Source organism: Lissotriton helveticus, chromosome 4_1 (genome assembly GCF_964261635.1).
Source record: "Lissotriton helveticus chromosome 4_1, aLisHel1.1, whole genome shotgun sequence".
In the NCBI taxonomy this organism is placed as follows: Eukaryota; Metazoa; Chordata; class Amphibia; order Caudata; family Salamandridae; genus Lissotriton; species Lissotriton helveticus.
Genome location: NC_136063.1, coordinates 2,004,680,769 through 2,004,704,139, shown reverse-complemented (window position 1 = coordinate 2,004,704,139; position 23,371 = coordinate 2,004,680,769). Strand labels below are relative to the sequence as shown.

Genomic DNA, 23,371 nt, shown 5'->3' with positions numbered 1-23,371 from the left:
GGATAGCATCAGGCATACAGCATCCTATTGGAGACCCCTGGTGTACCTATGTCTGCGTACCTTAGTACAACATACTGGGGACTAAAAGGGTGAACCAATAGTCAATTGGGAAGGTACCAAAGTACTTACCATAGTCAAATTTAGGGAGAGAGCACAGTGACTGGGGTGATCCCAGTCAGACTAATCAGAAAACAGAATGACACCAGCAAAAAGTGGGGGTAACTATAAAAGCAGATCCTACTTTCCTACACCGGGCAACTGCGATGTCACTTGATCAGTGTGGAACAAGCAGGATCTGGAGGCTACAGGCAAGTAGCAAGCTAGGTGTCCAGGTGCCTACATACAATGCAAACTGTACACTGATTTAGAGGGAGATGCATGGTAAAAATAAAAAAAGGTAGCGGATACTTGACTTAATATGTATACTAATGGAACAATAAGTGCCAACACATGAGGATCCGGGGAAGGGAGAGAGGACTTGTTATGTAGCAATGTTGTAATGTTATCATTGAGAAAATTCAATAATGAAATTAAAGACATTCTCATTCACGCAAAAACAATCACCACCCTGTTGTCCAGCACGATGAGTTATATATGAATTCAAATGAAGCAGTCTATGGCAAAAGGAACAGGACGAGCAAAATAACTAGGTGGTTACACAGAAAAACAGGATCCAGGTATTCTTTATGAACCTATATTATATGCACTTTATCCTTCAGGAACAACATCAACTGACCGCTGGTCCCCGCTTATTTTATATTTCACATTCTATGTTACATCACACTACAGTGTACCGATAGATATCACACTTCTCCCTCTTTCAAAATCCTAACAAATAACTACTGCTCATAAATACAGTTCACTTGAATCCTAGAGGATAAATATACTAATTAAACTTACACAAGACTGTGTCTAATACATTATGTGATTTTTGATTCACTTTACAACCTGCTTTGACCAACATAGTCCTGTAGATACTCTGGACGCTTACTCTAACACTTTTCCTATATGTTGTAACCTTTTCTTTAGAAGGCTTCCTCTGCTTCTTAGAATATTTTGTACAGCCCTCTGATGAAGCCTCCTCATTTAAACCCACATCAGAATTCAAAACAGCAACACAAGTCTTATTTCATATTCACCCATCTTCTGTTTTGAAAGCATTTTTTAAACACTTTACCACTCTCAACAGTGAACTTAGACTAAGGTACACACCCTACAGGAGCTCTTATTCTTACCCAATCTTCTACTTTTACCTCCACCTACTCACACATTTCCTCTTGTCAAAATTAACCTTCCTTTTCCTCTGCAACTCACCTTCTCGGTCTCTCCAATCACCTGTCCCATTAAATTTTACACCTCTGTCCCAATTCATCCAACCGGGACATAACAACGTGTTAGGTGCCCTTCCTTTAAATACCTCAAAGGGAGATTTTCCTGTTAAAGTATGTGGTGACATGTGATAGCCTGTGATTCTTGTTTGCAGTTACATTTTCCACTCCAAAGAGTTTTCTCTTGACTACTGAATGCTCTCTTTTATTGTACTAGTAAACCTTTCTACCGCGTCATTAGTTTCTGGATGATATATGGAACACTTTTTGAGAACAATCCCAATATCAAAAATCAAAAAATCTCTTCCATACTCTTTGAGCCAAACTGCGGTCCATTATCAGAGAGAACTGACTCTGGCAAACTCCTTTAAACATTTCCCCTAGAAACTTAACACTGCACAGCGTAACATCTTGCACACATGCAACTTCCACCTATCTGTAATATAAATCCATTAAAACAACCAAATAAGGCGTTTGATGTTGTTCTCTTAAAGGATCTACAATATCGATGGCAACCTCCTGCTAAGGGTGATCTGGAAATGTCCAACAAACCATTGTTATCTGGCAATGCACTAGAACTATCACTACCTTTAACTTCTACACCTCTCACCACCTGTTCAACACCCACATCCATACCCAAGCCACAAGAAACTCGCTCTTCACCTTGCCTTCATTTTGACTATACACATGTGACTCTAATGTGCAACAAAAATGAGTTTATTTCTCAAATTGAAGGGAGGAATTAACCTTGTTCCCCTTAATAGCCTCCCCTTGTCCACTGACAGCTCGTCGCTTTTCTAAAACCAAGACTTAGAGTACCCTCAAATGACCAGACTGACCTGCTTTACTACCTCAAATATTTCAGCATTGTTCACAAATTTCTCCTTCCAAATATTTTCAGACAACACAACCAATGTCATGTCAAACACATTAATGTTCCCATCCAAAAACTCATCCACCGCCTCCTTTTGACCAGCCTGGAAAAGGAAACGATATAAACTGTCAGCAGATAAACTGTTACCAGGCAAATGCTCCATTTCAAAATCAAATTCCTGCAAAGCAATAATTCAAAGTCTAATTTTTGAGTAAATAAAATCCAGACCTTTCTTCTGGAAACGCTTCATGATCCATATAAACCTTGAACGTTGTCTCCCACACAAAGTTGCAAAACATATTGAACGCCCAATAAATTGCTAGCGCTTCTCTCTCTACACCAGAGAATAATGCATCTCTGCTCCACATAAACATCTTTAGGCACAGGCTATCAAACACTCCTTACCATTTCTTCTCGGCTTCAAAATTGCTCCTAGTACTTTGCAACTGGCATCTGTGACAATTATAGTTTCCACTCCTGGAATAAAATTATTGTAAATTAGGAGCATTTTTCAACTCCTTTTTCAAATTCACAAATTCATGCTGACATTCTGAACTCCACAAAAATCCATATTCCTCCCAAAAAGAGTTCTTGAATGTGTTGATTTCTCAGCTACATTTTCTAAAAGTTTACCATAGTACTTCACAAAACCAAGAAAAGAAACAACCTCTTCTTTCGAAGATCGTTCTCTCAGTCCCACTAAGGTGTTAATTAGTAGCCCTTTTTTAGGTAGAACACTTCTCCCAGAGATCACATGCCCTAAATAATCAACCTCATGCACAGCAAACTTACACTTTTCTTTTCTTAAAGTCAGCCCAGATTCCAAAAGTCTTTCCAGCACCAATCACACTCTTAATTTGTGTTCACACAAACTACTTCCGAAAATCAACAAATAGTCCTGATAACATTTTGCTCCTTTAATGTCCTTTAACACAATGCCATTATTCTCTGGGACAGAGAAGCAGGGGATACGAGCCCAAATGGCATCCTTTTAAACCTAAATTACCTCATCAGAGTAATGCTCCTAGGAACTCTAGTCTAAATCAACTCGATGGTATGTGGCTGTCAGATCAAGTGTGATAAATATCTTGCTTGCCCCAGCCAGGGTAGACATCGGGTGATAGTGCGCTTTACAAGACTATGTAACATGACATGACCACATCGATATTTTGAAGGGGAAATTTGTCAACTATGACTTGATGATAGAGCGCTCTCATGTTCACACAGAGCCTAATGTCATCACTAGCCTTTCTGGCCATAACTATTGCAGCCAACCACTCTGTATCCTCAAAAGGTGTTATTACATCCTAATCAATTAACTTCTGATCAACCTCATCTTGAATAGCTACAGGAATATGTCTAACTTTAGCTACCACAGGCATTGCTCCATTTCTTAAACTTACGGGTCGTTTATAACCTTTCAAACATCATAGCTCCTTTTTAAGTATAGAAACTCTGACACATAATTGACTTGTCTTGACTACACTCACTTCTACTTGCACTTGGGTTTCAGCATTGGCATTAAGTGTGACTCCAATAGACACAGTTGTGGCCATCCAATCAAATCATTTCCTCTCTGAGACGCAGATTTTCCCAATCAAGAATTAGTTTCCTAACTCAATACATACATTAGAATCTCCAGACATTCTTATTGGTTGCTCACAATAACCATCAGGACACACACCCATAACATGAAATTTGTTTTTCACCTCAAACTATTGAACTGAAGTTTTTATTTGAAATAATGGTTAAATAAGAACACAAATCAAACTTCTTTAATAGTTCCACTCAATCTATCTTCACTGTCATGCTGGGATGCCCCACCTGACTGACTTGAAATACACTTCAATGTGTGACCTCTTTATGTTGTTCTTCTTAAACTTGTTTCTGCAACATTTAATAAAATTACCTTTTTCCTCACAACTGTGACAAACTACTTTTAATGCTGGACAGCCCCATGCATTGGTTCGGTGTCCACTCCTACCACAGCAAGAACATTCACCTGTGATTTTTATCCGATCTTCTCTCAAAACCTCTCTGCCCTTCAGAAGACATACTGTTTCTTCAACCTTAACAGACTGTATGATTGATTTATTCTTTGCCGTCTTAAAGTCTGACACACATTTTATCATGTGCTCCACCCTTTTTGCTACCAAAAGCACATCCTCTAAATGTGGTTCATCCTTCAACTGTAATTCCTCTAAAATGTTACCACTGGTGCATCTCAAAACAAATTGGTATCTACTTCTTTCCTGTGCAGGCGCACCAAATGTACACGTGAATGCTAAGTTCCATAATATAATCTCAATTGACTCTTTTTTGCCCTATTAACGTAGACCAAAATGATCACATTCCATAATGATACTAATTTGCGGTAGATGGTAGTGATTAAGTTTTAAAATTGAAATGTCATACTCCTTTATTTCTATTTGTTCTTTAGCAGTTAGCTCAAGCAACTTTCCTAAACTTTCTTGACCTTCTCCACAAAGATAGTGTATTAACAATGAAAATGTAGGTTCTGCACTCAAAATTGTTCCACACACCCTCGCATCGTGCCTAAACATCATCTTCCATTTGCTCCATCTCACTGGAGGTTCACCAGGTCTACTTAAAAAAAATTAAGCCATGTTAACGTTCTGCATGCTACACACCGCAAACCAAGCAACCACAATACTGAAAAACAAATATTAAGTTGTAGAAGAACTGACCCCTGAAACGTGTTAAATTATACTAAGTCTGCAGACAACAAAAATACATAAGTGCCCTTTACAATCAATAGAACACTGTCTCTAAAATGTACAGCCTTTTACAGTCAAAATTAGCCCCATAGCTCAATCTAGTTTGTTCAACTAAGATTTCTGTCATCTCTAATATTAGTGGTCGCAAATAGCCCAAAGGTGTGCCCGTCACTACACTGAACAGGCTCCATTGATATTAGGCTTAGCTGCTTGAGGACTTACTCAAGATATGTCTGTTACTGCCCTGAACAGACTCGAATCGTAGACTTTGTAGCCCAACAGAAGGTGTGCCTATTATGTTTCTGGACATGCTCTGTTTGATCTTGCCGAAAACAAATGATGCATCGATCACCACAAGGCCGACTGGGAAAACGACGTGTCTACTCCAACTCCGCATCTCCTATCCTGAAACAGGTGCTGTGCCCAACTTCTACAAAAATGGTCACACGCATGTCGCGATCTGTGTCTTTTTCCCAGAGCTTGCCTTCGTTTTACCACAATACTTCTTTATTTCTATGGCCGCAGAGCTTGTTTTTCAACGTCCTTCACAAACTACTATTGCTTCAGGCCTCACAACGCATATTCCTGTACACGCGAAAACAACTTGTGCACTCCGTCGTCGTACAGCGGACCAGTGATGTAAACCTCACTGATGTCTCACACCAGAGGTGACTCTAAAGATTCCAACTGCCACACCCATGCTGTATAACGAAGCAAACTGCTAAAGGCATCTCTGACACCTCCCTGATGTTGAGGTGCTCTCCACTCTAAAACAAGTATCCAGTCCTCGCCTGTAGTGTAACAAGGTGGTTACACAAAAAAACAGGATGTAGGTATGCTTTATGAACCTTTAGCACCTCATCCATCAGACCAGCAGCAACCGACCACTGGCCCCTCACCCCACATTCTATATTACACATTCTACCTTACATCACACTACAGTGTACAGATAGATAACACACAAAGCATACCAGCTATTAGTAATTTCGGGGAGGGGATGAGGTCATTGTACCAACCTGAAAATGTGATGTAAATTTAAACAACACAGTCCCTTTCAGGCTTTGTTATACTTTAGAGCGATTTAAGCCGCCTCAAAACTATGTAGAGGTGCAATCCTCCACAATGCAATAGGGATTTGCTCAAGTCGATAGCACATGAGAGGAACTGAGCATCTCTCCTCACAGCTCGGATTTGCGCTCTGCCCAGTCAACAAAACACAAAGATAAAGCATTTCCATCAAAACTTCGAAATGCCCCACACAACACAACAGTGGGATGCACGAAACGTCCTAAAAAGAAGTCAGTTTCCAACTTAACTCTTAACAAATAGGGGACAGTACCCAAAATGCTCAGCAGGGACTAATCAACCACTTAATTAACACACACAGCATATAAATGTACCCTTCCCTAAACTGCGCTGGTGCACCACACATCTTAACAGCTAAGGTGTCCATAGATAGTTCCACCCACAGTATACATGAGCATGGTGCCCCGGGCCTTATGGGAGTGAGCCCACTAAACTCCCCAGTGGTGCATTCACGTCTCTTAAAGGTGCAAGAAGTGCAATGGAAGAGGTGCATCTTCCCCTTAATACCCCTCACACTAACACTGCTGCCCTTGGAGATTGCCCCTCGTATTACTGTTTTTTTCTCTCCGAAAACAAACTATTCCAGCATGCGCTACTTCAAGGCTGCGTGGGACCATATCCAAATTATAAATGTACATGGGCGAGTCCTCAAAATGACTATTCTATGGTCAATTCACCATCTACCAAACAGACTGTAAATAAATGCATGCACAACTCAACTCGCCCCAAAAAAATAAACCCTTCTTCTAATACTGCCCCAAGTTACACCTCTCAGCACTGTCCGCTGCTGGACAGCAGGCGTGGGTTAAGAAAGCTCGGCGCTGTGCTTTGCAGGGTCTAGACAGTTTCCTGGCAATCATGCGCACACACATTGCGCGCGCACTTTGCGCACACCAGGTTAATATGTATTAGACCCCTAATTATTGGGTGAAAGAGCAACACGGAGAGAGAGAGCGCCGGGCCCCTAACACAGAGGGTAGGGCATGGGGTTGTGCAAGCGGGCCGTGCCCCTTATACCTTATAAAAGGCCCCGTTGGACCCCCGCACCTCCACCACCAGTTCCTCCATGGTGCGGGCGGCTGAATCCTCGCAAGTCGCGGGTCCCTGGGGGGGCGCTGCCCGGGGTAAGTGACAAGCACTCAGGCTGCGGCCGCGGCTCCCCCTCCAGTGTAAACATCAAAGACGCGTCACGTGACCGGCTCCTCCGCCCATTCACAAACCGTCCGTGCGGCCTAGTCTGCTGCCTGAGCCCCAAGCCTGAGTGACAGTTGGCCGACTGACAGTGAAGACGGACAACACCGAGAATTCCAATTTCACACAAGCTCCATAGAAAGTATAGAAGGGCGGCCATCTTAGAGAATGTTTGACAGAACTGTAACTGAGACTCGTTATTAGAAAAAAAAACCTGCGTTACTGAGGTAGCAATTCAGGCAAAAAATTTAGTGTATGCCGAACGGGTGATTTTTTTTAGTGTTTTGTGAATAAAGGTCTTATACTCTTGATCTATAATATAAAACTTGTTCGCATACATAGAAAACCTACACATTACGTCCCAGACATCAGTTTTGAACAATAGCGATTTAAAGTTTGGGACACAGAACAAGTACATCGTCATTCCACGGCAAAATAAGATCATCCTCAATCTGCGAAGTCTTCTCATGGCGTCCTACTCATGTCTTGGTAGTATGAGAAGAGACTGCACTACATAGGTAAAGTGCGTGTTGTCATGGTTTTAGAGCAGCAGACGATTGAGCAGAGCTCAGACGGGGTCACAAGGCGCGGAAGGCGCGCAGGAGACGGGAAGTTCCAACAGTTCACATGATTAGCGTGACATGCTGAAGTCAGGCGAAACGAGAACTGATCTAGCCAAATATTAGAGGTTGTCTGTTGTCAACATGCTCTTATATTTGCGCGTGAGTGGTAGGTCCCACAGTATTTTATTTTATTTAAGCGTTTTTACATAGCGCGGACTTTACCCGAAGACGTCAGAGCGCTTCACAAAAGGAACAACAATTTACAAGTGAACAAATTACAAAAGCAGACGTTAAGTTACATGAGGTAAAAGTGACAATTGTGAGCAACAAAATACATGAGGTAGCAAACAGTGCATTACAGGAGGAAAGAGTGACAAGTGTGAAGGTTACGAGAGAAAACAAAGTGCAATTAGAAGTAATATACTGCAATATAGGCTAGATACTCAGGCACAAGAACAAACGTTACGTAGGCAATGGTGGCACTTGAGCAAGTATCAAAATCAAACAAAATGCGTGAGGTAGCAAACAGTGTGTTACAAGAGAAAAGTGGCGTGTGCATGTTACAAAAGAGTACCAAACAAAGGTACAAGGATAATACTGCAATAAATGGCAAACACTCCAACCACAAGAACACATTGGGAAGGCACTTCCATAGTCATGGAAAATAGAGTTTTCAGTAATGGGAGGTCTTCCTTCAAATGATAGAGAGGGCGTGAATTACTTTTGGAGGTGTCTTTGGAGGAGGAGAACTTTGAGGTCTGTTTTGAAGACCTGGGAGGAGGTGGTGGTCCTGAGCTGAGGCGGAAGTGAGTTCCAGATTCTCACCGCGTTGCCTGAAAAGGATTGGGCCATCGATCTTTCCTTCTTGAAAGTGGGAGGTTCAAGCAGTAGATTTATTTATAGATTATCTTAATGGACATTGCTTTTCAGCTGATGACAGCTGTCTGTCAGTGGTTTTGCGTTTAAGTTACCAATTAATGACTGGGCTGCCTTTTGTTTCTGTGATTACATGCGAAGAAAGTGTCGGGTAGTATAAGAAAATATGTGTACTAATACAGTTGTATCTTTTTTTTTTTTTTAAACAGTGTGGTATCCTTACATCTCTGTATCCATAGTAACATAAGGCACAGTAATTCTGTATTACATCATGACTATTCTAGAATGGCATGAGTTCAGTTACTTACTTCACTTCTTAGTGTGTGGCTGCATCTACAGGTACCTGCTGGTTAATTAAACTTCTTCCTACAGTTACCTCTTGTGGCAATCAACTACAATGGCGACAAAATGGGATATATCTGAATCCTACGTCAGAAGAAATTGCCTATGACCTTCAAGAGACCAGTTGGAAGAAATTCAGAATTTTTATTGCTACGGGGCAGTTGAAAACAAGCAGAGGAAACTGCCCATTATTAACGTTATCCTCGTCATTATTTTCCTTGCATCGGAATATTTTTTTTCTTCCTCTATCTTCTTCGCAAATACAACAAAGGTAGGAAGAAAATTATTTAAAATTTTGAGGAATTGATTGTAATTTGAAGAAATCCGAACTTTCAGGAAAATTCAGACCGCCATCCACCTTATTGGGAAGTATTTCAGCATGAAATTACTGTGAACTTCGTGAGTAACCAAAGTTATGTATGCGACATCGTACCTGTAATTGTTTGAACTTTTCGGTTGTTCGTTGCAGCCGTCCCCCAGCTGCATCTTTTGACCCGAGAAGAACGTTCTGTGTAGCATGTAGGAGTGCTCGCTCTGTTTGCCTTAAGCGCCTTCCTTGATGTCAGAGCATGCGCGGCAATAGAACCTAGCGTCCCAAGCAAGCGCACATACGGAATCACGCAAGGTCAAGAAGCGTGACCTTTACGTGGCGGCCATCTTGGGCAAAGCCGTCTCTTAGCAACATCACAGGAGGAAATTTCAACATCGCATTTCACAGCGTAGCGCAGTAAAAGCGCTAATAAGCTATGAATTTTGCACAACTTCCATCGCTTCACGAACGGAAGAGAAAACAAGCATCTTCGCCTGGAAACTCACGGTAACGGAAACCTTACACACGAGGGGCATATTTTAATTGAATTTTCCATTAAAAAAAAAGGGAAAGGAAATAAGAGGAATAAGTGAATCTTTTTAAGGAAATTATACAAAGTTATACCACATTCATTTAATAAGAATATCAATATGGCAATCATCCGGATTGGTTGCTCCAGTACCTTTTCTCCCTCGTCCAGGTGAACCAGTAATTAAGTGGCTTGACTGGAAAGAGTACTTTTTGGGTTTCGCCTGCCGAAAGGCTGCGCTCTGCGCAGCCTTTCAGCGCAGGTGAAATCCTATGTCGACACTAAGCACTTCGGGAACGTCCCCCGGCTCTCATTGGCTAGCTCCATAAATGGAGGCTAGCCATTGGGTGCCGGATCTGTCCGTCAAGGCCGGACCAGATTCGGGGGCGTTCCCGAGATTTTTTCCCTGGGCGGAGTTACGTTTTTTCCCGTTCCCTCCCCTTTCCCGCCGTCCGTGTCCTCTCCCGCCCCCCTCCCACCGTCCGTGTTCTCTCCCGCCCCCCTCCCGCTTGTTTCCTCCTCTCCCCTCTAGACAGGTCCTCGCCGAAGCCACCGAGCTGGGAGATTCAAACTTGTGCCGCCCCGTGCCCCCTCGCCGCCTGGGCGCCGAAGCCACCGAGCTGGGAGATTCAAACTTGTGCCGCCCCGTGCCCCCTCGCCGCCTGGGCACCATGTTGCCCGGACAGTTGCTGCCGGTGAAAGTGTGGTGGGGGGCTGCTGCTGGCTTGTGAGGCTGCCGGCGGGGCTTGGCAGCTCTCGCCGCCTCTCGTTGCTGTGGGAGCCGGTGCCTCTGCGCTGAGCCGGGAATGGAGCTGGGAGCCCGGGCTGCCTGCTTTTGGGAGCTGTAGCGGACTCCGTGGACTGGGGGTGTGTTCAGCAGCCATGTCCGGGGAGCTGACTCGGCGTGTTTTCTCTCACTTGCTCCGGCCAGAGGTAAGCTTTCCGGGATTCCTGCGCTACTTCTGCAAACAAGACGTGCCACTGTGTTGTTCTAGATCCAGATATTAAGGATTTTTATGTGGGGAAATGGAAATAATATGGGAATGTCGCACAGTGCATAGCTTTTGAAGTTCAGCAGAATTATTCATCTTCTCGGACTAACACCTCGCTGACCTCATGTAACACAGCCCCTTATCTGGGTGTGCGTCACCCCTCCGTGCAATGCTACCATTAAACATGAGATTATCACACATATGCTATTATCTTCACTGCCCAGAACTCCATATTTTTATACATTTATTGACCTGCCTGAAAATAATATTCTGAGATTGTGCTTGGCATGTGCCTCTGAAGAGCCTAAAATTGTTCAGTGAGTTTAAGCGCTAGCTGTTGACACCTGTCGTGATCTGCATGTCGCGACTTCTAGTCGGCGATGCCGGTACACCCCTCCATCCTCAAGTTCAGCAACTAGGGACCACTACCCACGTAGACTCAAAGCAAACCCAACACCCGTCCAACCACACACACACGCGGTGTATGTACCATGCTGTCCGTGTGGATACGCGCTTCAGCGCCCCTTATAGGGGTAGTAAGCACTGTACAGATGTTACAGCGCAATAACATCAGAGGAACACCTGCCACTTATTTACCACGGTTCGAAACTGCTCAACCGCGAGATGAAGTAATGTGTAAACCAGGTTATGATTGTTATTAGCGTGTCACGCGGCATGGTGTGTGTTCTGTCAGAGTCTCGTTTACATTTCACTGACGAGAACAACCTGCGCCGGAGATGAATCAATAGTGTCAGGTTATGTGAGCTCGACCCCATGTGGCAGTGAGATTCTAACTTTCTTCTGCCATTGGTTCGTGCCCGCACTTTTTTTGCCAGGCAGCGCGGCGTGGCACACGCGGATTGCCACTCGGTCCTATTTTAAAAAAGATTACCTGGCTACGGTTGCTGCTGGGGACGGTTATTAACGGTTTCCACAGAGACCGGTTTAATTGTGTGAGAGTGTTCGCGAGGTGGTGCGGGGTGGCTGCCTCCGCCGCTCGTGCCACCTGAAGGAGAACGGCAGCGTCTCCAGTTTGTGTACATCTGGCAGCCGAATGTTGGCAGCGTCTGCCCGACACCTTTGCGTGTCTGTATAAACACAGCAGGGGTGTGTGTGGGTGAGGGGGATATACTACTTACTGTCTTGTAATGTATTCAGGGCACCCGCACGTGCACAGCGAGAGCGTTCCAATGTCCGGACTCCTTTCAGAGACAGCCCCCTTATCTGGCATCGCTGGTATCTTGCATCTGTCCTGTGAGGCGAGATTAAAAATATTTGTGTTATGCTGCTCGGGGCTGGGTTTGCATACTTCCTAGGCAGTTACTGAAAATCTCCGCTCACGTTCTGGTGGCATCCTACGTTATGTGGGCACTTCGCTACCACCCTCCTGTGGTTGGGGTTGCGTTTTTGTGTTGTGTAAAAATTTGCAATGCCATTTTGATGTGTTCTGTTGTGTCACGCGCCTCTGCTGTATTATGTTAGGTCAGTTAAGTTCATTATTTTACGTTGTGTCCTGACGTGTTCAGAAATGTGCATATATGGCACTGACAATCTTTAAACAACTAAGCGCTTTGGGAAAGGGGCTTCCGGACTGAGGGCCCATCTTGTAAACTCATTCCCGGGAGCGCGTTTACCTGAGCCTGACCAGCCCTGCTCCCAAATTAGCAGAAAATGCATTGTGTTGCAGGTTTCTACATTATTTCTACATTACAGCCACCCATCCCCCTTTTCCTTTTGACAGCAATTCACATTCTTTTTTAGTGTGTATGCATTGTACTTGTCTGGTGGCCACATTGCAGATGTGTGCCAGAGTTTAGACTAGCAGCCATCATTTGGAGAATGTACCGTATGTTTTTGTGAGTGTCTGCCTTTGAATAACAGCACACTTGTGTCCTGCATTGTCTCGAGCCTGTTCCACTCTTTCAAATAAACAGACTTCTGAAGGGGAACGAACATGTGCGGTTCAGCTCACACTAATCCCCGTCCAGATTCAGTTTCACCACCCTGCAGACTCAGGGAGCTCTTTGTTTACATTGATTGTGACAGACTTTTGCTGTAGCTCCTAAGGGTTTACTCACAGCGCTGAGCTGTGTGCCTGAAGCAATTTGCTCCCAGTCAGAACACTTGTTTAAGGTCATCAAACAGCCACACTGTCTGCATATAGTGCTTTTCATCCTAAGTACCTCTCAAAATCTGTTCAGAGAGTTTATTGTGATAGCAGAAACAGACAATCACTTGATGTTCCTAGAGAGATGAAAGAAGACATATTGCAACCTAATAGTGTCATCTATTAAACATATGTTAGTTTAGCGAATGTTACATACACATTCGTTTTATTTCATGCATTTTGGTTGAACTGGGTTGGTTGAGCTATTGGCATTGTAAATGACAACATTTGTATTTATGTGTTGGTTTTGAAAACAGATAAATAAATGGCATTGTCATTTACATTGCAAATAGCTTTAACATTTCCAAAGGCGAAACCGTTGCATTGTAAATGCTTGTTAAATTATATTGCAGCCCTTCAGGAAGAAAACAACAAATAATTCTCAGCATCTAGAAAAAAGAAAATGTTATAACATAATTTAGGTCCTGAAGGTATAAGAATTTATATACAAATGGAAAAGAAAACAAGTACTGGTGATAATACTAATGTATTTTTAGACACATTATCTGACCTAGATAGCTACTATCAAACTACAGTGGGTGTTGGTATCAGCAGATACAAGTTTTTTCAAAGAAAACAACAAAAATCTGAATCTGTAGAGGATTATGTTTCTTGTTTGAAAAAACTTTCCATCAGTTGTCAATTTGGAGACTTGCATGACAGTTTTATTAGAGATCAACTGGTTATGCACTCTAATAATTCAGCCATTCAAGAAAAATTGTGGGTTTGCAGCGATTCACCCTTATGTGAAATCATTGCAATAATCAAAAAAGTGGAAATGTCTAAAAGATGTGCACAAGTTCCATTAAAGAAAAATTATGAAAACAATGTTGTAGCAAAAGTATATGTCAAGAAAAATGATAATAAGAAACCTGATAACCGATTTCAGAAAGATAGCATTAAGAAAACTGTAAATAGAGACAAAAATGATTCTGATGACAAACATGTTTGTTACAGATGTGGTTACAGTGGCCATAATGCTTTAGAAAAATGGTGTCCGGCAATTAAATCCAGATGTACATTCTGTGGAGTTGTAGGCCATTTTTCTAAAGTCTGCAAGAGATGATTGAACAGAAATAAAAAGAGATTTGTAAATTGCATTGAAGATAAGAAAGAAGGAAACATTGATAATGATTCGTCTTTGGATGATGGTATTTTGTGCATTGAAGACATAGATGATCCCAACAATGTTGTTCTGAACATTAATGCAACAGGAAAAAAGAAACCTATTTGTGATATTAATTTAGGTGGAGTAGATATTCAGATTGTACCGGATTCTGGGTCACACTATACTATTGTCCAACGAACAGTTTGAGAAAAGGAATTTGCCCACATTATTAAACAAAAGTTAAAACCATCAGATATTCAGCCAGTAACATTTACTGGAGAAAATTTCCCCATGGTAGGTTACATTGAAGACATTTTCAGATTTAAAGACAGGTCTACCAAGGGGAAACTCTATGTTGCTGAAAAGGGTCCTTCTGTGCTGGGGTGGATTGACCAAGGCGAATTAGGAATCATTTTAAATCCCAAATCAGTTGATCTAGTTATGCTCATCAGTGATATAAACAAAGATTTCACTGAGAGTATAACTAAACAGTTTCCTAAAGTATTCACAGGTGAAGTAGGGAAACTTAATGGTTTCACTCACAAAATTGTTCTTAAACAAAATGCTATTCCTGTAAGCCATAACGCTTGGAATATTCCCATGAGTATTAGAGAGAATGTTATGACAGAATTAGACAATTTAGAAAAAACGGCATTATTGAACCAGTAGAAAGCGCAGAATGGTTGGCTCCGTTAGTTATCGCACGCAAACCTGATAATCGTTTACGTCTGTGCATTGATTTGAGAGATCTCAATAAAAACATTATAATTGACAAATGTCTCCTTCCCAGTATAGATGAGCTCTTATCACAAACTAAGGACGTAAAATGGTTTTCCACGATAGATCTGACATCAGCCTATCATCAGGTTTAATTACACGAGAGCAGCAGAAGTTTGACAGCATTCATAACACCCTTTGACTGTTATCGTTTTATAAGAATGCCATTTGGTCTCGCTTCTGCCGTGTTCCAGCGTCTGATGCATAAACTATTTAAGGGCATAAAAGGTATAACTTACTTTCAGGACAACATATTATTAATGGGCCGTAATTTGAACGAACATGATGAAAAACTGAAAATTGTATTAGAGAAATTGATGGAAAAAGGTTTAACCGCTGAACTAAAAACATGTAAATTCAGAATGAATTCTGTAACGTATCTTGGCCATTAAGTCAGTGGGAATGGTATTTCCCCTTAGAAAAGTTTTATTTTAAGCAATTGAAAAAGCACCTTCACGAACATCTAAGGATGATGTAAGATCCTTTCTTGGATTAGCTGAATTTTATTCGAAATTTGTAAAAACGTTGCCACTAAAATGTACAATTTAAGACAACTATTGATGTGGAAAATGACAATGTATATGTACATAAGCGGCGTTCATTTGTGTTCACCATACCCCTCGCTGTAAGCAGAACGAATACCGCGAAGCATTGACCGCATCATCCCGCCAGCATAGGTCCATGCATGCACGTACGCGACAGCCATTTTAGGCACCAAGGCCTCTCTGCCCGTTTGTTAAATCCCCAGCACGCCCCCCTCCCCGTTGAACACCCCCGCTCTCTCATGCATAGGCCATAAAAACCCTCTCCCTCTGCGCGACCCCGCTCTAAAAGTGACACCCCCTGCATTCCTCCCAGGAACACCCTTCCCCTCTTCTGATGACCCCCCTCCGGCTACACCTGGCCTCTCGACCCGGTCCCAAGTCATAAAACAAAGCCTCGTGGGTGTACCCCCCCCCTGGCCCCGCATAGCAAAACGTGATACACCAACCGAAGTGCCCGATCTTATCGCCTGCCCAACCTTAGATCTGACCACCCCCTCTTGCCCTCGTGTCCTGTTGGAATGTCCGGCCGCAAGATTACAATCACATGTTACATTTGGGAGGGGAAACGACATCCGAGTGACAGGTGTGGGAATAGGCCTGAAGCTGGGATTCCAAACATGCCTTTTCGTACTTCAAAGTTTCATTATTGCAATAAGGAATGTTTGTGCATCATAAACCTGTGTATAAAAGACGGAGCCTCAGAAAAACTTGTTAGAGCACCTCTTGAAGACATTGTGCGCGTGTCCGAAATGACAGGCTCTCCTCATGAGAAATAAAAATCTGTTCTTGCACTCCCGCTTCCAGCGCCCGTCTCTTCATTTGGTAACTGATCAAAATGGGAACTAAGAGGCGTCTTGTGCCAGCAGCCTGGGCATCGGTTGTAAATTGGGCTGTTTTTCCTCAATTGGCGTCCCAACGCGGGGCCCATCAGCGACATAAGGTCCGGTAAGAGAGGTCCAGACGATGGGGTGAACATCTGAACGATTGGAGTATACCTGCCTTGAGAGGGCCCTCGTCCGGCTGCCGATTGAATGAACTTCACCGATTCCGAACGGACCTCTCTCAAGTGACCTACTGTCGTGACTGGGATCCCACAGGAATGCTGCGGTAAAAACATGGAGTAAGAGAACGATCGGGCGCTGGAAAGGGAAGGCAAAGAACTGTCCACACGGTCCGGTCCGGGTAAGGTTAAGTAGGACGTCTTTACGTCTGATTGATTGTTTATATTGGAATCGGTATTTACATACTGGTATTGTTCATTGATTGGTTCATTTAGCCTTGGTTGCTACTTGAAGTATTGGTTCTCTTTGAGACATTCTCTGTTTGCAAACAGCGACGAATAGGAACGTTCCTCTCTCTTTGCAAATAGTGAAGGATAGGTAATGCGGACTTTTGTCCCCCGTTGTAATCCGTCATGCCTATTTTTCTCCCCACTGATTGATTGGTTGCTCTGTTGCTCTTTGAGACATTCGCTGTCTACAAACAGAGAAGAATAGGAATATTCTGTCTCCCTTTGCAGATAGCGAAGGATACGTAATGCAGACTTTTGTCCCCATTGTAATCCGTCATGCCTATCTGTCTCCCCACTGAGTGTTTGTTATCGATTTTTATCGATTATCGCTCTTTTGAGATATTCCCTGTCTACAAACAGAGAAGAATAGGAATATTCTGTCTCCCTTTGCAGATAGCGAAGGATAGGTAATGCAGACTTTTGTCCCCCGTTGTAATCCGTCATGCCTGTTTTTCTCCCCACTGATTGATTGATTGTCTGGACATTTATTGTTCAAGGAATAGTTATTTTGAGGTATTCTCTGTTTGCAAATAACGTGGAATAGAAATATTCTGTCTAGTCTTTGCAAGTAGTGAAGGGTAGGTAATGCGGACCTTTGTCCCCCGTTGTAATCTGTCATGCCTATCTACTTCCCACTGATTGGTAAACTAGTTCCACCCGGACCATTTATTAGAGGTAGATCATCTGGCTCAACCGGAGGGCGCCCCTAATAAAAAGGACATATGTAAAATATGAAGTAATCGCCGTATCCTGTTAACAGAAACTTTAGCGCAAAAACACACTAGAAAAGGAAGGAAAAAGAAATCGAGCAAAATCAGTAGGCCACTGATGAGTTTTTGACTTCGCTAGAAATAAGAAACGTTAGAAATAGCCCGCAATAAGAAACATGAAAGTGGTGAGAGAAGCCAAGCTTGACAGCACGGCAGCCACGAGGTAGCTAGGCTCTGCCGCCCCTCACTGCTCCAAACATGTCTGTCCCACCGCCCGCCACACCCAATAACAGTAACATAAGATAGATACAAGTCAGCAGATACCTACCCCCATTCCGGAAGCTCCCGAAGTGCAACAGGTCCACGGTTACGCCCATCCGGAAGACGAGGCCTCGACACGTGCAGGGCGGGGCCCGGCTGGCCGCCATCGGCCGGAGAGGTCGTGGAGTGGAAGGCCCGTAATGTACTGGTCTTCCCATCCCCTTCTTCTGGCGCCTTGCAGGCCACGGGGGGGGGATGTCTTGCTTATGCCTCCGACCCCCCCCCTCATCGCCTGGTCCGGACATCACGAACGCCATCGGCCGGAGAAGCCGTGGGGTGGATGGCCCGGAATGTACTGGTATTCCCATCCTCCTCTTCTGGCGCCTTGCAGGCCACGGGGGGATGTCTTGCTTATGCCTCCGACCCCCCCCTCTCTCATCGCCTGGTCCGGCCATCACGAATGTCAGCGCCAGAAGACGGCGTGGGGTGCACTGGGAGGGAGAGGTGGCGCGGACGAGCCTCTCCCACCTCCCCAGGATGAGGCCCCTCAGCTGCACCCCCAACGCTCCACTCACCCGACAAGGGTTCGTCTACTCTTGCGATCCAGTGACTGCCGGTTGCCGCGGAACTCATAAAATAACGGTCGACTCTTGGGAGATTGGGCCTGGCGTGCAAAGATGGCCAGGTCGCTTGCCAGCTAGAAAATGAGTCCCCCGTCCAGAAGCGTTCTCCTCAGCTTTGAAGATTCTATGAGAGCCGCAGGGGCCCCCGACCCCCGCGGGCCCCCCGATGGGGAATGACTGCCATGATTGCCCGCGGAACGACCAAGACGTAGCCACGAGACGTCGGCGCTCTCATGCTGGCGCCAGCCTCAGTTTGAATGACCAAAATCCTGCAGACTACCAATTTGATCAGTTCCGGTGGAACACCAGTATGACCCGGTAGGAAAGATTGTTGCCTCCCTCCCCCCTTTGACTGATGGTTCATGTCGACGGCCCCTTCTGTTGCCCTTTAACGAAACTTTTGGACTGCCGAAAGAGGCTCTGGTCCAACCACGAGTTGGTGGAGACATTTTGACTATGCTTGGACCTGCCTGACCTCACCCAAAATGGCGCCGGTACAAATGAAACTCGCAACTCCCTGTTGTGTTCCGGTTGCTCAGCCTTGATCGCATGGCGGGAGGGGATGGGTACTGATTGAACATTTGGACAATGAATTGATATTAAGTTCTGACGCGTCATTGATTACCGTATTATTGAAAGTTCGAATTTTCGACACTTATGATACTTACCCACAATGAATTTTCGATGTGATTTTATTGCACTTGTCGCACCTTTATGAAATCAACGGTCACCGACTCCGTTCAAATAAATATCCCCTCATGTACAGTTCCAGTCTGCTCCGTGGCTGGCCCACGTGGTTGTAGACCCGTATTTGTGCGCCAACACTTTTAAATAAAGGTTTGTTTTTTTTGAAAAGCGAACATAGTTGTAGCGCTTAGATTGGTAAGTTTCGAATAAATGACCACTGTTTCCGATATAAGTAAAATACAAGTGAAATGAAGCAACTCGATTACTTAAAGGTTAAAAAGCAAAGTACACAGAAATATTGCAAATGTGAATGGTCCAGGTTTGTTGTGTGTGTGTGTGTGTTTTTTATTATATTTTTATTTTTGTGCAACGTAAAGCAATCGATAAAGGTCCCGGTATTTAGCCTTTACTTTATGTGCCACATGTATCGGGGAAGTAGTTTCAGATGCCCCTAAGCCACTCCGAAGGAATGCCACCTAGCCCCTCTAGTTTCCGTGCCTGATGAACAAAAACGACCCTGCACCACTGTAGACCATCCCTCCTCCTCGAATGAGAGCACGAGTTCACCCCCCACCTTACACTGACTACCCTTTGTTTTGACCCTTCCCTACACACGATCTGTAATACCACACTTGGGCGATCTATGCAAATACACAGTCCATCAATGATTATCTCTCCCGCACTACCGGTCCCTCTGGGCTTAAACGCCGAGATGAAAGGGACTGCATCCCGCGGAGATAGGTCGAGTATGTGGTAAGTAAAAGCATTTTCGGGTTTATGCGCACTGATGTGTTTTAAAACGCTGCCCCCACCCCTTCTTTTTTCCCTTCTTTTCTGCAGGTCACATCGGAACGTCGACTAGAGTATGGAGAAGACCTACGCAACACGCCATGGTTCCGCACGGAAAAATTGTATATTGTCTATGGGGACTGCCCTGAGAACGTGACGAATTTGTGTGATATGAATGCACGCGTGTACGCCCTGATGTGTATAGCTCGACTGAATACACGTTGCACACATTTGGATTGATTAGAGAAATGTTTTATGTATGACTTAAGTGATGATCGAACGGCCAATGGAATGGGGAAAAGGGGTCTGAACATGGTGCCTATACACGACGAACAAACAAAGATATAGCACTCCCTTACTTAGAAACGACTGTCTCTCTCTCTGAACCCAGCGACTGGGAGGGTGGCCTGAAGCAGAAACTTGACGGGTTATTGCAGTATGACAAAATATGACTCCAACCGGCACCCCAAATAATGCAACCAAGAATGACGTGCACCCTTGAGTAAATTCATACGGTAACTAAATAGGGAAAGGTTTAGGAATATTCCGGGGTGAGGTTTACCCAAGTACGGATGTCCAAAGCGTCCTCGTTTCTCCCGATTGACCCCAGCTCCATATCCCGAAGTATAACTGATGACCCTGATTAACCGTTGCTCCCCGAGAAAAGAATGTTTAGCCTCTGTCCCTCTCTCATGATGATAGAAGATTGCCAGGGCTTGGGTTAGAAAGACGAGTCTCTACTGTAGGATCCGATTTCGAGTTTGATGGAATACGCAGTTGATAGGAGCCTGACTTCTCTCCATATACGTCATGAATGAACACCAAATAGACTTAGTACAAACTCAGTAGAAATGCCCGCATACATACTCCATAGTTATAACTTCTGACCGTGACCGATGAACGTATCCCCAACTACTTAAGATTGGGGGCGGAATTGAAATGTATAAATGTCTTCCCCTGCCAGTTCTCTAAAGCTTGTTTTGTACCCCTTCAAAGATACACAATCACCAGAGGAGAGGGGCCGGACGTGACGCACAGCCTAGCCGCAGATCATGAAGCACATGTGACCTCGACCAAAGGTGGAGCCGCAGAGCAACGAGACGCGGGACGAGGCACCACTCTCAAACACGGAAAATGAAAGGATGGAGGGCTGCCTTGAAGCCCTCTGCTTGCTGACCCACGCGTGCCAGAAGTCCCCGCCCCTTTGAGCCCGATTGATGGGCCTGCCTGCTTGTTATCCTTTGCTCCCTTGGTTTGTCTCAAAGATCTGATCCCACTCCGCCCTCTCTTCCCTCGATTATCCGACAACACGCCCTTTTTTTCACATGGATTTTGACTCAGAGAAGAACAACAACATTTAGGTAGAATAGGGTTTGCCACGGAAGGAGAAAGAAATGCAGGTGCCCAGCATGAGGCACCCTTCAAAAGATTAGTTAGGAAACAGGACTGTGGTCTAACAGCAGAGGACAGATCGCACCCTGCGACGTGTAAGGATGGATCCGAGCTGGACCTATAGCTCCACCGCCGGTGCTCAACAGCGCCAACGGAAGAAAACGAACTACTAGAACCTACCAGTGATGGCTCGCTGCTAAAAAGACACTGTGGCAAAGACCCCCCCCTTTTCTGGACTTTCTACCCCACCCCCCCCTGGACTAATTGCTTGTATTGAACTGAATTCCTCCCTCAACCACTTTGTATTGCTTTCAAAATGTTTCATCGGTCACTTTTAACTGTACATTGATACCGCCGGAGAGAGAGTCAGAACATGGTTCCATAATGTGTCAGAACATTTCCTTGATTGATTCCGACTGAGTTGTATACCGATCTCTAGACTCGTTTATATAACACGACAAATGTATATTCATATGTATTGCACCTCGTCTATCGCATCGACTGCACATGGTTATATGCAATCCGCCAGTATTGACAAACGCTATTTCATTGACCACACATGGCTATATGTACACCCCGTCAGTTATGATAAACACGGAAATGAACTAACTTATGTTAAAAAGCGGCGACTGTGGAAAATGACAATGTATATGTACATAAGCGGCGTTCATTTGTGTTCACCATACCCCTCGCTGTAAGCAGAACGAATACCGCGAAGCATTGACCGCATCATCCCGCCAGCATAGGCCCATGCACGCACGTACGCGACAGCCATTTTAGGCACCAAGGCCTCTCTGCCCGTTTGTTAAATCCCCAGCACGCCCCCCTCCCCGTTGAACACCCCCGCTCTCTCGTGCATAGGCCATAAAAACCCTCTCCCTCTGCGTGACCCCGCTCTAAAAGTGACACCCCTGCCTGACTGACACCCCCTGCATTCCTCCCAGGAACACCCTTCCCCTCTTCTGATGACCCCCTTCCGGCTACACCTGGCCTCTCGACCCGGTCCCAAGTCATAAAACAAAGCCTCGTGGGTGTACCCCCCCCCCCCTGGCCCCGCAGAGCAAAACGTGATACACCAACCGAAGTGCCCGATCTTATCGCCTGCCCAACCTTAGATCTGACCACCCCCTCTTGCCCTCGTGTCCTGTTGGAATGTCCGGCCGCAAGATTACAATCACATGTTACATTTGGGAGGGGAAACGACATCCGAGCGACGGGTGTGGGAATAGGTCTGAAGCTGGGATTCCAAACATGCCTTTTCGTACTTCAAAGTTTCTTTATTGCAATAAGGAATGTTTGTGCATCATAAACCTGTGTATAAAAGACGGAGCCTCAGAAAAACTTGTTAGAGCACCTCTTGAAGACATTGTGCGCGTGTCCGAAATGACAGGCTCTCCTCATGAGAAATAAAAATCTGTTCTTGCACTCCCGCTTCCAGCGCCCGTCTCTTCATTTGGTAACTGATCAAAATGGGAACTAAGAGGCGTCTTGTGCCAGCAGCCTGGGCATCGGTTGTAAATTGGGCTGTTTTTCCTCATTGAAAGTTAAACATGAATTTGAATGGAATAATGAACTTCATCTTGACTTTGAAGGAATTAAGGCTGACCTTACATCTGCTTTACTCTTCAAGCCTTTAATACCTTTGCACACAGTATTATCACAACTGATGCCAGTGGCAAAGGTTTGGGGGCAGTACTCTCACAAATAAACAACGAAGGAAATGAAGTAACTATTGCCTTTGCATCTTAATCGTTATCTCCATCAGAAGTTAAATATTCAGTAATAGAAAAGGAAATGCTAGCCACTGTTTGGGCTATGGAAAAGTTCAGACAATTTGTGTGGGGTACAAGATTCATTCTTCGTACCGACCACAAACCGTTACTTAAGGTATTAACATCAGAAGGTATACTCAAGGCCACACCTAGAATTGCAAGAATGAGTTTAAAATTGTTAGATTTTACTTACGATGTTGAATACCTCCCTGGTCAGAACAATCAAGTTGCCGATTATCTAAGCAAGTCACCAGTTCTTCAAGAGCATAATTCCAGTGCAGACCCAGATGATTTTAGTGTGGCTATTGTATTTGATGATATGAATGCCATAACAAAAGAAGAATGGGACAATGGATATTCTAAAGATGTCGCTTTGTCAAAAGTCACAGATTTCATCACCAAAGGATGGCCAAGCAAAAA

The 23,371-nt window shown here is 44.3% G+C and overlaps 1 protein-coding gene across 2 annotated transcripts in view; it reads right to left on the bottom strand.

Moving 5' to 3' along the window:
• FMR1 (fragile X messenger ribonucleoprotein 1) overlaps positions 1 to 7,305 on the bottom strand; it is a 698,844-nt gene extending 691,539 nt beyond the window's left edge. The window contains exon 1 of one of the 2 annotated variants that reach the window (XM_078688630.1): positions 7,044 to 7,305. In XM_078688630.1, coding sequence (XP_078544756.1) covers positions 7,044 to 7,094 — 51 coding nt within the window. In that variant the 5' untranslated portion in view covers positions 7,095 to 7,305. The remainder of the gene's footprint in view (positions 1 to 7,043) is intronic. The other variant, XM_078688632.1, reaches the window with a different exon arrangement.
• Between the last annotated feature and the right edge of the window lie 16,066 nt (positions 7,306 to 23,371).